This window comes from Antennarius striatus, chromosome 17 (genome assembly GCF_040054535.1).
Source record: "Antennarius striatus isolate MH-2024 chromosome 17, ASM4005453v1, whole genome shotgun sequence".
Taxonomy (NCBI): Eukaryota; Metazoa; Chordata; class Actinopteri; order Lophiiformes; family Antennariidae; genus Antennarius; species Antennarius striatus.
Window position 1 is genome coordinate 13,568,887 of NC_090792.1, and position 15,386 is coordinate 13,584,272.

Here is a 15,386-nt window from a genome sequence, read left to right on the forward strand (position 1 = left end):
CTTCTGCCTCCAATTGTTTTGTAAAATCCTCTGGATACAGACTGATATAGATGCAAATCAGTTTCTTTCCAGCTTGCAAAGAGTTAACGATCCTACACCTGTCCTATCAGACACCTGTCTAAGTCTTCAGCCAATCAGAGGAGGGAAGGATTTTTTTTCTGGCATGAAATAAATCTGGGCCTCCTTCAGAGGGAATCACAACACCTGATTCACTTGTGTGTGCATGTGTGTATGTGTGTGTGTGTGTGTGTGTGTGTGAGACTGCTCTCCTCTGGTAGACTGACTCATTGACACACAGCAGAGCACACAAACGGAAGAGGCATAAATCAAAGGACCCTATTCCGATCGACTTGGAGTGAAGACATGACAAAAGAGACTGAGTAAGTTTTCAAGGATGATATTGTCACAAATAAATGTTACAGTTAGAATTCTTAAGTATTGTTGTTAGCTTAAAGTATTTCTGTTTAGCTTATATGTAACACACAAAAAGTCATGTTGGATTTCAGTGTGGGGGACAAAAACGCCCCTTCCTCCCATTTGCAATGAGACCCCCATGTGAAACATCCCAGTCATAAGAAAGGGGTGTCATGACGGAGAAACTGATATGGATGGTTTTAACACATAAACACACTCTTAGGTCTGTTGTGGTCGTCTGTTTCGACTTGTGTTGTCACTAACCTAGGGGCCACTAAGCACAAAAGAAGACCGGGAAATAAGAATCTCCTCTGGAGGTGTTTGGATGTAGTTGGAGGGTAATGACAGCATGTGATGCATTGAATTACATAATGGTGAAACCCTAGACATGAGTACCCTCTGTCTGTCTGTGCAAAAACATCTGTACTGGGCTGGTTTTAGGGGGAATTGGAGAACCTCTGATAGATGAAGCGCTGACTTAGTGTTTGTTGAGGCTGTTGCTTGCGGAAGGCAGAGACAGGTGTATGACACAGCAGGTGTATTCCGCTGTTATCATTTACATTTTAGTCAACTGTTTTTTTTATTATTTATAGCCAAAATATTGAGGTTGTGTTGAACAAATATTAAAATATTACACTTTCCAGACTCATACATCTTGCATCTAGTTTTAGGTTTGCTGTCTTAAAGCTCTGTGAGAATTCTTTGAATTTCACCGCAAGCTTCCTTTCAGGTGCGGTTGTGACCATGTGTGTTGTTTCCCTTCCTGTCAGCACTTTTAATTAGCTGTTTATTGAGGGTAAACTGCGGCTATTTGTTCATTAGCTTCTTCAGACAAACTTCAAAAGGGGGCTTATACTGATAAGCAGAATATTTACTATCTACTGTCGCTGTAAGTTTCCCCAAACAAATTCAGTCCTCAAAATCCTGAGAGCTTGGTTTCGTTTTTTACAAGTCAGTATTGGGTTTTTGTATTTGTTTAGTAAGCTTAATTTTGGGATCTGTGCAAATCTGTGTGTGTGCGTGTGTGTGTGTGTGTGTGTGTGTGTGTGTGTGTGTGTGTGTGTGTGTGTGTGTGTGTGTGTGTGTGTGTGTGTGTGTGTGTATTGGGGGTATAAGTGGCTGTGATGTTTGTGGGTGGCCTCTGGCTTGTGCATATTTTTGACACCGCTGCTTCAGAGAGAAATTAGTCAGCTCTGTGGTTTTGCAATCGAAACCATCCATGCTTGGAGGCAAGTATGCGCAGTGTCTACCTGAGGCTTACTTACTGCCGTTTAATATGCTCTCAGTCTGTCAGCAACGCATTTATACACCTGAATACATTTATTTCCCATATAGAGCAGTAATTCCACAGTGTGATCTTTAATTCTGTGCATACTTTTATTATTTTTTTTATTTGAAAATTGAGACAAGCATTCTCAACTCCTTCTTCCTCTCTCTAGGACCCTGGGACTGGTCTTTCAGAGTGAGAACTTCAACTACAGTCGTTTCACTAACCACATCATGGATTCCTGGTCCTACCTGGAGAGCCCTGTCACCGAACAGAACCATTCCAAACCTAGACTCCACCCAGGAGATGACCTTGCAGCGTTAACCATGCTTTATGAGCAGTGCAAAGTAGAAAAGGTAAGATTTGCAGCAATGTGGAGCAATGAAGTCCCCACTTTAATTTTAATTTTCATACTGACAATTTTTTTTTTCCTGAACCAGAAAGACCAGAAGATTGCTTCTTGCAACCGTGGTGCCAGCATCTGCAAAACAGAGAGGTAAGAAACACAATCCAAATGTTCGTCAAACATTTATTTTATAAAAACGACAAGTCAAATCTCAGTTCAGCATTATCCTTTTTAAATGAACAGTAATGTTCAGCATAGGTTGCACAGTTTACAAATACTATATTTCAATTCCACCTATGGCTGATGATGAATAAAATGAATTAGAAAGTGTTGATACAGAAAGCAAACAACAGGGCTTTAGGAGGTCAGAAACAGGTGAGTGGATAATCCTCAAATCAAACACAGTCAGTGGGATTATTGTCTACTCTTCAGTCCTTCAATCCTCTCTCAATCATCATCTTTGAGTTGCTTGAAGAGTTTCCCAACAGGTAAACTCTTGTTATTCCTTCCTCTGTCTTCCCGGTGATCACCTTTCCTACTCCTTGCTAGGTGGATGAGAATTGGCCATTGTTGGGGCACAGTGTTGTCCCCTCAAACATTGTAATGGAGAAACTCAAACACAGGGAAAAAAGATGGATTAAGAGACAAATAGTACCCACCCAGGCTCAAACCATGTCCTGAGTATTTTGCAGTAGCGGTGTGTACTGAGAGTAAAGAAGGGCTACTTTAGTGACTGCAGCCTTCTGTAACGACACACTACAGTTATTCACTTTATGGTAATTTGTTTCCTTCATCTCTTTGTACATGGCTGACACATCACTAAGTCATGATGACCTCACATACGTAGCCTTCTTGTAATTAATCAGGTTTCCCTTTCCTTCCTATTTTCCTTTTTTTCCACCACCCCACCAGGACTCCAAACACCAATGACTTTGTTTCACTCCCTGAGAGTGTTCACTTAAACCATCACCAAGAGGTTCTGGGATCCAAGCACAACTCGCTGCCCAGCTCTGTTGCTACCACCTCAGACACCTACGCCACCCTGACCAGTGTCGTAGCAGAAACCTATGACAAGCAGGAGCTCAATAGCATCTTTGACTCGCTGCTACAGAAGTGGCCAGAATCCGGTGCTTTCCCTGACCCCAACACTGAGGTATGTTTGATGTTAACATTTGAAAGCTGCTTCATGTACTACTTATTTTATTTATATTATTCTCTCCATGACCCTTCCTTTACTTATAAAAGCCCTTGTGTGTTTTTGTGCAATCCAGGCTCTTCCTTACACCGATCCTTTCCCCGAGGACCAGTCCAGCCCGGTCTACTCTGGCTACTCTGACTCTCCTCCGGAGAAGTTCAGGAGTGATTTTCAGTTTTCCCTGGGAGCTCCCCTAGCTTCTCCTTACAAGTCCAATGAGCTGCCCATGGTCTACTTGAACAAGGGCCAGTTCTACCCGATCACACTCCATGGAGTTGACAGCAGCGCCTGCCTCAATTCCACCAAAGTCAAGGTGAGTCATAGTAGACACTGCCCTGAAAAGCAAAGTGTTTTTTTAAATTTAGCATTCTTGTGTTGTTTTCTGCTTGATGATTGCGAAAAGAGCTCTCCTTAATATTTTTTCTCAGGCTCATGAACACATAAATTCTTTTCATGCCACCAAGCCAACCCTTCCCAAATATCTGTCCCTCCCTTGAAGCCAGCTAAGAAAAGACTCTAACTCCTCACTAACACCATTCAAACTGGTCTGCTAACATTAACGCTACACTGTCCTTCCCTTATAATTCCTTCCTAAAGCTGTGTAATGAGGTCAGAGTACCAGCAAGATTCCACTCAGATCAATATATCTGATCAAACTAATGCAGAGTGAAGAAAAAGTTTAGTGAAGCAGGAAGGGAAGATGGTAGTGTGGCAATACATGTGACAACTTTTCTCTTTGTCAAGAAAATCAGAGGATAAGAATATATGCAAACACACACCCGCTCATTACAATAACTGATGACAGTGTGAGGAGAAAAGAAGGATTTAGAGTGATGAATGATAAGTGATGGCATTGAAACCAGAGTTCTTGGAAATTGAGGCAAGTGAAAGAATTACATTGACCCTGACAAGCAAACTTAATTCTGCCTTTCTGGCATGCTTCTTTCTCCATCAGACGGTGGTGATGGCTGTGTTTGAGAATGACAAGAGCCCAGAGATGCAGCTCCGCTTTTGGAATCACTGGCATGCACGCCAGCCAACTGCAAAGCAAAGGGTTATTGACATTGGTACGTTCTTCACACATTGAAACACATTTGAATTTCCTGTCAAAGCAAGGATGCAAAATATTTATATTTTAATACGTTAAATGTACTTCATGCAATAACGATTGAAGTATTTTACTTTTATAGCGGACTACAAAGAAGTTTTCAGCGGCATTAGCAACATAGAGGAGGTGGCCTTCAATGCTCTCTCCTTCGTCTGGAACCCCAAGGAAGAAGCCAAGGTAAAAACACTCATTAATAAGAGGACATGATGGATAATAGAGCTCCTTAAGACAAGTTTTCTGAAGAGGGAAGGGATAGAACAGGTAACAACTTCAAAGAAAAGATAGGAAATGCAGAGAAGGGAGGCAGACAGAGGAGTGGCTGAGGAGGGAAAGGAGGAATCCCAGAAATGTGTTTTTATACCTGAGGCTCTGTCACCATATCTGGAGAGACCAGTGATGGCTTATTCAAGCTGTTCTGTGGCCCAAAGGCACCAAGGTGGAGCCGCCAAACCTGCTGCAGGTGCAGAGGCGAAAAAAAGGAAGAAAAAAAAAAAAGATAGGAGATTACAGCCTAATAAAAGATTAAAAATTCAAGGAAAACTAACACAAAGCGAAAAATCTATATTTATATAAATTCAGGTTTTGCTGCAAAAACATATCTTTACCATATCTGTATAAAAACAGGATGGCCCTTCTATTTTTACAGGTGTACATTGGCATTAACTCCCTGAGCACAGACTTCTCCTCTCAGAAGGGAGTGAAAGGCCTTCCTCTAAACATACAAGTCGACACGTATGACTTCAGCTCAGGAACCAACCAGCTCATACACAGAGCTGCATGCCAAGTCAAGATTTTCTGTGATAAGGTATGTCATTTGTGTCATTTCATTCCTTCATATCGCTGGCACACACACACACACACACACACACACACACACACACACACACACACACACACACACACACATACACACTAGTCACACTATTGTAACCATGCGACTGTGTGTGTTTTCAGGGTGCCGAGAGAAAGATGCGTGATGAAGAAAGGAAGAGAACCAAAAGGAGGATAAAGAATGATGCTAACAGTGAGTGTTCCTACAGTTGTATTAATCCTCCATCATGTAACATAGAGCATATCATAACATTGCAGATCTTCTTTATTTTTATTTCCAGCTAACAAATCTGTAGTCAGCAGCTCCATGGGCAGTGAATGTACCTTCTTCCAAACCCTGGATGATCATGTTTCCTTGCCAGTTCTCTTTATCCCAGAAACACATCTCTCCAGTTTACAGCGCATGGTAGGTGACCTGTCATTTGGAGCTTGTTCTGTAAACTCCTCTCTCCGAGCCTGACCCCCTGTATCCCCGAAGGCATGAGAGTCAGGGAAAAAATACTGTGGGAAAAGTGGGCTGGGAAGGGGAGGATACCTAGCCATCAGAGTTGAGGTGAAAGATTCGATGAGCTAATTGGAGTCGAAACTGGGCACATTTACAAGCTGCTACAGCTGCTGACACTGAGATCAAGCTACGGGGGGCTCGTGCAACAGCGCACAAATATGATGCAACAGCATACAGGCATTTGAAGTACAGTGCGCACCACCCTCACCTTCTCGTTTGCTCTCACACACATTTGTAAAAACAGTGAGGTGAGTGAGGTGAGTGCCGTTCAGGCAGGCCACCTTTTCCCACATTCTGGAATCCAGAGGGATGTGTGTGAGATTGTAGTTACCCAATTTACAGCGAGGAAAAACTGAAGACTGGAAAACATGATTTACTGACATAGCAACGCAACAGCTAGCTGTTGTGTGGCTGTTGCAGAAAACACTGATAGCTCAGTGTGATAAAGAGAACGGTCCTATCTGTGTGTCTCTATCAGCTTATGTGGTTCCTTTGGAGGTCATGGGAAATTCAGTTTCAGTAATGATAACATCCTTTTTTAGGGTTTTGCACACGGACAATGGTGGGAAGGGGGACATTAAGCAATGGTTTTATCAGTGGAGCAACGTCTAATCAGATATCTCCTTTTCTCCCTAGGCCCCTCCCATGGACGACAGTGACAGGTAAGGACAGCAATTAACAAACAACATTTACAGTCATCACAACTAGTTACTGCTGAATAAACACAGACGGACTGTTTTAGTCTAAAGTGCATGTCTGGTCTGGTTTTATTAGGGGTTCTTTAAAGAGATTGTATCAAGACAGAGAACCGAACTGCTCTCCAGCCAACAAGCAAAGTCGCAGAGAAGACCCCCAAAAAGGTAGATCAAATCGCAAGAATCAGGAAGTGGGAAAAAAAAGCCAATGAATATTTATTTTTTATGTAACCGTTCCCCTTTTGCCATCCCATAGTTCTGCTTTACCTGAGGACGGGCCCCGAGGAGGTGTTTGATGCTCTCATGCTCAGCACGCCAACGCTGTCAGGCCTACGGGAAGCAGTAAGTAACACATCCATGTCCTGATTCCTGAGCTGCAATCTCATCTTCTCTTGTTCTGACAAACATACACTCACGCATTGATGCTCACGTAGAACTGACATTACAATATGTCATCTCTCGAGTATATCACCTTTCTTTCAGCTTGAAATCCTCAGCTTAACTGATATTCCTTTTCGCTCATAGGTTTCAGAAAAGTATGGTATGCAAAAAGACACCATTGGGAAAATCTACAAAAAATGCAAAAGAGGGTGAGTAATGCAGTCCTATTATATGGTTGACCTAAAACAACAGTTGAATCAAGTGTGTTGATTTGACTCAGATGTACAAACATTAAGGTCTTAGTTTGTGATTATAAAATCTCCTCCTCCTCCAAGCGAACTCATGTTGACAGACTGGGTAGGTAGGTTAGTTGGCTTGGCTTGCTGGAATGTGTTAATTGCAGCTCATCCAAGACAGGCAAGGGAGGATGAAAAGATTTCAAAAGTCCCAAAGATGTGTCACCGCCCATTCTTTTGCTGTATTTATGTTTTCATAACCTCATCACATCAGCACATCAGGGACTTTTTTCAGCAATGGAAAAATAGATTTGCTGTGACAACGTGCAAACCTGACTCACTCTGAGTTATCCAGTTCAGGATCTCAGGATGTTTTCTTTCTAACCACATGTCACATTTTCATTGGTTCAGCACTAGTCGTATCAGAGCTCCTCTTCTCCTGTTTTGAATTTGATTACTGCTTGTAATTTCATCAAAATGTGGTGCTGAACAATAAAAAACACAAAATTAGCAGAACCTTCAATAATTAAAAAAATGGCATTAACTATGTTTTTAGCACGAGATCAGGGGGCATATGTAAAAAAAAAGGCTTCTAATGGGGACTGAAACACCTTCAGGTAGTTTTCCTGCTGCTTGCTGGCAGCCATCATTCAGGGGAGCAGCTAGACTAACAGGTTGGGTTACATTCTCCTCACATTTCCCTCCCTCTTTCTTAGCTCGTCTTAAATCAACTTTGTCCCTGCAGGCAGAAAGCATGAGCACAGCGGTTAGTTCAGTCATTAAAACCTTAAAGACTTTAGAGTCGGTGTTAGAGCTGGGGAGGAGGACAGTGACCTGATTTACCTCACCGACTGATTTAGGAGATACACCGCCATGTTATTCTTGAGCAAAGCATCTGTCAATCAAATGACAATTTCAGGGATTTTTTGTTAATCCCGGAATTTTACAGTCTGTTGCTTATAGAATATCTGTTCCATTGAGATTAATCATAACAATCACATTTTGATATATTTTCTTCAGGATTCTCGTCAACATGGACAATAACATCATCGAACACTACACCAACCAGTCGGCCTTCCTCATTGAGATGACAGAGGTCATCGCCGGCCAGTTCCAGCTCACCCTCATTGAAGTATGAGACCCAACATCCAATCAGTCACCTGCTCTATAGAAAGACAGGACAAATAGCCTTGTCATAAAGCACTGTCCCATCACCTGCAATATAAACTGGATTACCGGACTCAATGAGAGAACTGGATTGAAGAAACTTCTTCAGCTTTTCCAACCTATTTTGAAAAAGTCAATGTTTTTTGTTTTGTTTTTTATTTTGTAAATACCATTTGCCCCTTTTATTAAGGTTTTGTTATTTGAATTTAATATTATAATGTAAGAGCAATTACAATGAATAAGCTGTATATAATGTAAATAGAAATTAATATGACAGTGTTTTATGAACTGACCTTGTGCATGTTGTGACCCACTATCCACAAACTGCTGTGTATTTCAATTTTTTTAACGGAGCTATGCACAGTTTATGTTCAGAGGTTGCTATTCTTGCTGCTTTCAATGTATTCATCATTTCTTCTGCAAGACCTAAAGGTGTGTTCGCTCCTCCACAACCTATCAATGTTGTTTTTCACTACCGTCAGTGTCATCCAGTAGGTTCCTGTCAGTTTCATGACCAAAGTGGCTCAATATTGGGTTCAATTCATAACAAGTCAGACATTTCCATCCATAAAACCACTCTAGAGTTAGTATTGGCATTTCCTGACTGTATGTTGTAACCACAGAATTTTTTTGGACCCTCCCTCCCCCTACAAATACCCCAAACACCTTTCAGAGGTCTTCCATTGTATTTGTGTTGGATTTTCTTCCCTTATGTTTGGTATCATTTCAAAACAGACATTTAACCCTGTAATATTTCATAAATAATACCATGGCAATTCTCTTTGCATATCTTTTGTAAGAAAATTAAAAAAAAAAAGAATTATGGGTTTTCTTGTATTTATATCCTGTTATTTCTAATAGCCACTTCCTTCCAAGATAAGTTACCCGTGGGTCAAACGAGATAAAGGTGTGTGTGTGTTTGTGTGTGTGTGTGTGTGTGTGTGTGTGTGTGCGTGCGTGCGTGCGTGTGTCAAACAAGGTTAGGAGACAATCTGCCTACTCGAACTGATCAGACAAAAACCCCTGCGTGAGAGAGACTGACTATCTGCTTTTGTATCTACAGGTTATAGATAATATTTCAATGGTAGGATCAACAACAAACAAAACCATGCTTTGCTCTTAGCGGCTCCACAACAGGCAGCACAGACGTGTCGGCGCGCACGGAAACGCGTTCCCCTATTTGGTGACACTGACGCGGAAAGCCGGCACTCTCTCTGCCGCGTAACGCAGACATCCTTCAGGACATCCTTCAACGAGTCAAAGAGAGGTAGGAGAATAGAAGGACAAACAGACAGGTGGAAGGATGGGGGGGTAATGAGGGAGGGGGGCGGACACACTAAATCAACGATGGATGAGTAGCAGGATGAGCTCTAACAGGAATAATGAAGAGGTGGTTGCACCATCTGCTGCCAGAGAGAGAAACAAGTCGCTATTCAGGGCGATCTGCAGTGAATGGTAAGCGTGTGTGTGTGCGTGCGTGTGTGTGTGTGTGTGTGTGTGTGTGTGTGTGTGCGTGTGTGTGCGCCTATGTCTGTGAATGGTCATCAGGTTTCTGCGCGTGTTTTGGGATATCAGTAACATCAGGGATGAAGATGTTTTAAGGCGTTTCTCCTTCTGCATCGTCTCATGCGTAGGTCTGTAGCTGTATTGAATAATGTATTCAGTATTTTATTTAGTAACAGTTTGAATACAGAGGAGTTTCTTTTTCCTGTCGTGATGGCGTTATGAAAACAAACAGCGAACAGAAGGGGATATGTGATCATATGGTTTATCATCACAGGAGAATTTTATATCTGGAACACATGACACCCGTGGAGAAACACATATCCATATATGACTACTAGTGAAAAAAAATTATATTCTATTATAACTTTATGCTCATAATCTAGTGTGGTACATGATGGCACTGTAAATTTTGTCTCCATCTCCCTCCTAAATGTGGTTTGTTCATTTCTGGATAAACATTACTGAAGCTGCAATTTCTTAATTAGGTCAAACTTATAAATATAAATCTGATCATTTTGCCATAGTGCATCAAAACAAAAACAAAAAAGCCAAATTAACAGTATAACTCTGGGATGGTGGGATTACTTCCCACCCCCTTTCAGGCAGAATTGCATTGTTGAGTTATGGTCTTTGCTTATTTATTTGCTTATTTAATTATTTTGTTTGTTGTTTTTTTGGTTTGTTTGTTTTTTTGTTTTTTCCTTGCCTTGCCTGAAATAAATGAATTTAAAAACCCCAAACATTTTCAATCATCGTACATCACAAATGCAGCTCATTCTGTGTCGCCCTCGTCATTGTGTGATGAGTTTGCTTAAATGAGCAGACTGTGGTTAATTAAACTCTGCACTGTGACGTGTTCTATATCTGTTATGTTTCACAGCTTTTATACTCTTCTTTTTTGTTCTTATTATTACTATTGCCAAGGAGGTAACGTTTTTTCGGGTGTTGGTTTGTCGGTTACCAGACGACACAAAAATTCACTTCACAGATTTTAATTAAACTTGCTGGAAGGGTTGGGTGTGTCGGAAGGAGGAAACCATCCCATTTTTGGAGTGGATCCCAATGAAGGGATGAGACAGTAGGGCGTATGGGTAAAATCAACTTCCTTGTAACATAGGACAAAATAATAATGTGTGTTCTTTTCACTTTTGTTGAACAATGGGTCTATATTTGTACAACGGGAGATAAGATGTGTCTTTTTTTTTGTTTTAAAAGTCTATGGTATTATTTATTTTCGTCTCCATTGCCTCCAGTTCATTCAGGGCTCGCTCAGGAAAGCTTTGTATCGGAAATGTGGGAAATGGAAGCATCTAATTGTGGTTCCATTTTCCAATTGGTCTGTATAGGTTCTCATTCATCCAGGTCATCCTACGTTGTTTAAATCAATCCACTTGACTGGAGGTGTGGTCAGAACTATGCGTATTCCAATGGTCATCGTCAAGACGCGTCTGGCTCCTCAACGATGGTTGGTGGAAATGAAAGGGTCAACGGGGGTCATTTGGATTCCCAAGGAGTGTGAACAGGGTCATTCAAATGCGAGTTTCACCAAGCCCTCATATTCTAATGTCGATCATTCGCATGAGACACATCACACGAGTCGATCTACTGAGTAGATCTTTTGGGGAGTTTTTTAAGAAGTTTTTGGCTTCTTCTGAGGACTCGATGAAACTTGCATTTCAACGACCCCCATTGACCCTCCTTGACACCCCCATCAACCATTGTTGAGGACCCAGATTGGTCTGACGATGATCATTGGAATATTCTTAGCACTGACCACACCTCACAGAGAGTTCAGAATAATGAAGTGACTTTCCTAATTGTGGAGTCAATAAATGGGTGGATTTTTTAAATTTTATTTGTTGTTCTAGAGTCCTGAGGGCTGACATTTTAATGGCATAGATGTCTTATTGAAATTTGGATTAGGATTTAATGTAATGAAAATGGACTGTTGGATCCATGTATTATAATTATAATAATCATTATGACGACTACTATGATTATGTCGATGACAAGTAACACTATAAATGTTAGTAATGTTGCTACAAGTAATGACTTCACTACCCATATTTTTCTAAGTAGGAAGCAGAAAGTCCTACTACTGTCTGTTGCCCTACTCTTACTAATAACACTTTTACATATATGCTTACTTTTACACTTATGCTTCATCCTACTCCTTCTTATGCTTCCTCCTACTCCTTGTCGGACATGTTTGGTGTATTATTATTATTGTTGTTGTTGTCTTGATTATTGTTGTTATTTTGCACATGTTCGAAATAAAGCATTCATTCATTCATTTGTGTATTAATTTAGTCACAGATAAGTACAGTATTTAATTAATGGTATATAAGAAATACTACAGTTTGTGGCTACAAAATTAAGTGTAAAAAGAAACTGATACTTGTGTTAGTCTCATATTTTATAAGTACAATGAGTTTTCTGTTTTGTAGGAGTAGCATAGAGTTAAATATGACTTCATTCTGAACAGCGTGTGACTTTAAACTCTGTAACACCAGTATACATAGCTGAGAATGCAGGAGCACTTTCCCACATTCCCACATGACAAGAAAAACATCATGTTACCATCACTGTGCGTCTCTGTATGATTCACACACATTGTCTTGTCTTCATCCCAGAGGGCATTCTTTCTTTTCTGCTTCAGGCTGAAATACTCCTGGAAGCTCTTTGCATGATCGCATAATTCCTAACCTGACTGAATTCCTCCAAGGTCACAGCTGGCCATCAATCTTCAGGCTTTGAGAAAACAGCTGTCAAAGCAACACAAGAACGCTTGCAAGGCTCAGCTCACATATGCTGTTCTGAGAATATCAGCTTCTGCTGTAGAGTCCAACCAGATTTTATAATAAATACAACACACACACACACACACAGTCTCATTGAGACTGGCAAGTTATTGTATCCTAGCAACAGAGACAGACATCGACCGCTCAATGTTTTCCTACCCGGTGCTGAAGCAGTGATGCCAAACCTCCTTTTCTAACCTCCTTCTGCTCCTAGAGCTCTCCTCCGACGCTTCCGTTCGCATCTCTGTTACCTTTATCTCTCTCTCAATCACTTCAACCCGACAAGAAGAAAGCTCTGCTCCGTGATCGAATCCTGCAGACATTCAGGATGATGAATCTGCAGCCAAAAGACAGGAGTGTTTCCAGGAGGTAATAAACGTATGTCGATAGTATTTCGAAAGGGGTTGAACTTATGTCAAGCTGTTCATTGTGTTAACCTATATCTATTTGTGAAGTCTGGGAAACATTACTGAAATTTATTTGAGATTTTAATGCCATCATCAGAACTGTGTCTTCTAATCCTTCCAGAATAGATCTGCACTGCGCTGAGGGGTCCCATGACACCAGCATATGATAATAACGACTAACATCCACGTCTGGAGGAGAGGCAGCTGCAGCCACAGCCATCCATCTTTTGAAAATAATCTCATTGAGGTTATTGTGTACCTGGAATGTTTTCTTTGTACATGTCCTGAGAGTTGTGAAAACCACTCACGATGCACACTCCAGCCTCCATGGTGATGGGGATCGTCTTTGCCCCTTTGGGGTTGGTTCTGGTTTTCACTGCCGCCATCACCCCTCAATGGAGAGAGGGACGGGCACGTCTGGGCATGGTGGGGCCGGGGTCAATTCTACGGGCGGGACTGAAAGGTCAAGGGATGGGATCCAGGTCCAAGTCAGCGGAGTCGCTGCTTCTGCTGAGATCTGATGGGCTTTGGGAGAGTTGCCTGCAGGTGGAGCACTCGGAGCTGAAGCAGTGCTGGCCTGTAGCGGGTCCATACCAGAGGGATCCCAGGCTTCGCCTGGCGCAAGGTTTGGTCCTGACCTCACTCTTCCTGTGTGGTACCGGCATTGTCCTGGCATGCATCGGGGTCCGCTGTTGGACAGATATACCTCTGAGAGGTGTAGCAGCAACAGGTGGAGCCCTGGTGGTGATTTCTGGGGTGCTGAGCCTGACTGCCCTTGGGGTGTACACCCACAACCTTGAAAGATTAGGGATAGTAGACCCAAGTCATGGGATCAACAACCCCAGATTCCCCCATCTGAGCCTGCAGCCTGCTGGGTCACTTTACTTCGGATGGCTGGGTTCCTGCTTACAGGTGCTGGGAGGAAGTGCTCTGCTGTTCAGCTTCAAAAGCCCCAGATGCCCAACCTGTCCTTCCTGTCCAGACGTACCCGCCTGTCGCTCATGTCAAGAGATCACCCACAAGGCAGACGTGGATATGTATGAAGTCAGCTGTTAGAATGTGAGCCCAAATGCCTGAAAGGCACACAGGAAGATGGAACAAATCTGACAATAAGTCTGGCAAGTGATCAAATGATTCCGGGCACACACAAGCATGAGCAAGACATTGATTGATGTGGTCAGGAGTCGACATGATGGATGTAACTGAATTTATTCAGTGATGTACAACACAAAGCGACGGGTCAGATGGTCCAAACATTGTCAGAGATTCATTTTGAATATTGTAGTTGAAAAGAGCCGGAGTTCCTGCTGCCTTTAATTGCAAAATGTAGTGAAACATGACTCATATCTCTTTGTGCCGCCGTTCACGTTGTAGCATTTCATTTGTGTCGTTGCCAAGAAACATTCTTGTGTCTGAATGTAACTATGAAATACAAAGCATTTGCGATAAATTATAAGGGAGGACTGACAGTGGCTTGGATAATGTTAGGTTTGAAATTAAAACAGTCAAGCTTGTTTTGGACACCGTTATAGATTAGCCCTGGAAAATTTGTATTTCAGCTGTACTTTCTAGTCTTATGTTACCTGTAGGTGGTTAGTTATGGTAAATTAATAAACACGAGGCTCTCTTTTTTTGTATCAAAGCATTCCACATTTCTGTGTTTGAGTCAAAACAATAAAAAGAGAAAAGTTAATGATATTTCTGACTTGATAACAAACAGGTCAGAGAAAAGTTTTAAAGGAAGAGGGTGTAAAACATTGTTGTTGCTTGTTCTTTGTAAATGATTTGTTTAGTGTTAACTTATAGCAACGCACTCACGGGGATGGCAACAGAGGAAAGCATCTTCATCTGAAAATTAGTGAGCAGGGGTGTGAAGAAGCTCTCCAAAAAATAAAATAAAAGCTATTTATACTATTTATGCGATCCACAAGACACCAATTTAGTGAGAGGAGGCCAGGGAAATTTAATTTGTAACTGGAAAAGATGACAGAAATAAGTAAAAATTTAAAATAAAATTATTCTGAATATCGTTGTGTCAATGATTTAATTACCCCTATAGACGTCGTGGTTAGGACTATTCTTTGATTTATGTGCTTGTATTGAATGGAATATTCTAGAGAAATGGTCTTTTATTTTATATACAACTGAGTGAACGTGTCAACTGTAAAAAATAACCCCAGGTTCATCTCCGGTTCAATTTATTCTCTGGACTTTTCTACCATCTTTCTTCTTCAAGACAACGACGGTCTTGCCTGCTACCACCGTCGACCACTTTAGTCAAAACTGATGTTAACTGCTGGTGATTGAAAATAATTGTATATTGACCTTTCTGGCCTTCCGTGGTCGACGTTTTGTAGGATAGAACCACTGAACCCGAAAAATAAAAAAAAATTAAAAAAACAACCCATTAAGTGCCATCCCAAATGTTTTCAGCATATTTTCCTTGTGTGTGTGCGTGTGCCTCCATTTGCACTAATATTTCCTTTGTGGTGTAACACTGTATAATAAAACTGGCAAACTCTATATT

The 15,386-nt window shown here is 41.4% G+C and overlaps 2 protein-coding genes across 6 annotated transcripts; both read left to right on the top strand.

Annotated features, from left to right (window-relative positions):
• The first annotated feature begins 211 nt into the window (after nucleotides 1–211).
• grhl3 (grainyhead-like transcription factor 3) lies at nucleotides 212–8,955 on the top strand. Its single transcript, XM_068339083.1, has 15 exons — nucleotides 212–380; nucleotides 1,854–2,037; nucleotides 2,122–2,177; nucleotides 2,940–3,180; nucleotides 3,299–3,535; nucleotides 4,178–4,289; nucleotides 4,413–4,507; nucleotides 4,977–5,135; nucleotides 5,285–5,354; nucleotides 5,443–5,567; nucleotides 6,303–6,328; nucleotides 6,441–6,526; nucleotides 6,618–6,703; nucleotides 6,887–6,951; nucleotides 7,999–8,955. The coding sequence occupies exons 1-15, from the start codon at nucleotides 364–366 to the stop codon at nucleotides 8,114–8,116; spliced, it is 1,677 nt and encodes a 558-aa protein (XP_068195184.1). The 5' UTR covers nucleotides 212–363; the 3' UTR covers nucleotides 8,117–8,955.
• A 317-nt stretch (nucleotides 8,956–9,272) lies between these two features.
• Nucleotides 9,273–15,368, top strand: cldn23l (claudin 23-like). 5 transcript variants are annotated; one of them, XM_068339188.1, is made up of 3 exons: nucleotides 9,273–9,412; nucleotides 12,667–12,821; nucleotides 12,981–15,368. In XM_068339188.1, exon 3 carries the CDS (start codon nucleotides 13,169–13,171, stop codon nucleotides 13,913–13,915), a length of 747 nt encoding a protein of 248 aa, XP_068195289.1. In that variant the 5' UTR covers nucleotides 9,273–9,412; nucleotides 12,667–12,821; nucleotides 12,981–13,168; the 3' UTR covers nucleotides 13,916–15,368. The 5 variants fall into 5 exon arrangements, with proteins under 5 accessions (XP_068195289.1, XP_068195290.1, XP_068195288.1 ...); XM_068339189.1 differs by having other exon boundaries at nucleotides 9,293–9,600; nucleotides 12,667–12,830; XM_068339187.1 differs by having other exon boundaries at nucleotides 9,293–9,600.
• Nucleotides 15,369–15,386: the final 18 nt, after the last annotated feature.

Bases quoted from the DNA above. Each gene is read 5' to 3' on its own strand.
- grhl3 (XM_068339083.1), top strand. The intron at 4,508-4,976 runs GTAAAAACACTC...CTATTTTTACAG, and splicing joins ACCCCAAGGAAGAAGCCAAG to GTGTACATTGGCATTAACTC. The intron at 5,136-5,284 runs GTATGTCATTTG...GTGTGTTTTCAG, and splicing joins TCAAGATTTTCTGTGATAAG to GGTGCCGAGAGAAAGATGCG.
- cldn23l (XM_068339188.1), top strand. From the start codon at position 13,169: ATGCACACTCCAGCCTCCATGGTGATGGGGATCGTCTTTGCCCCTTTG.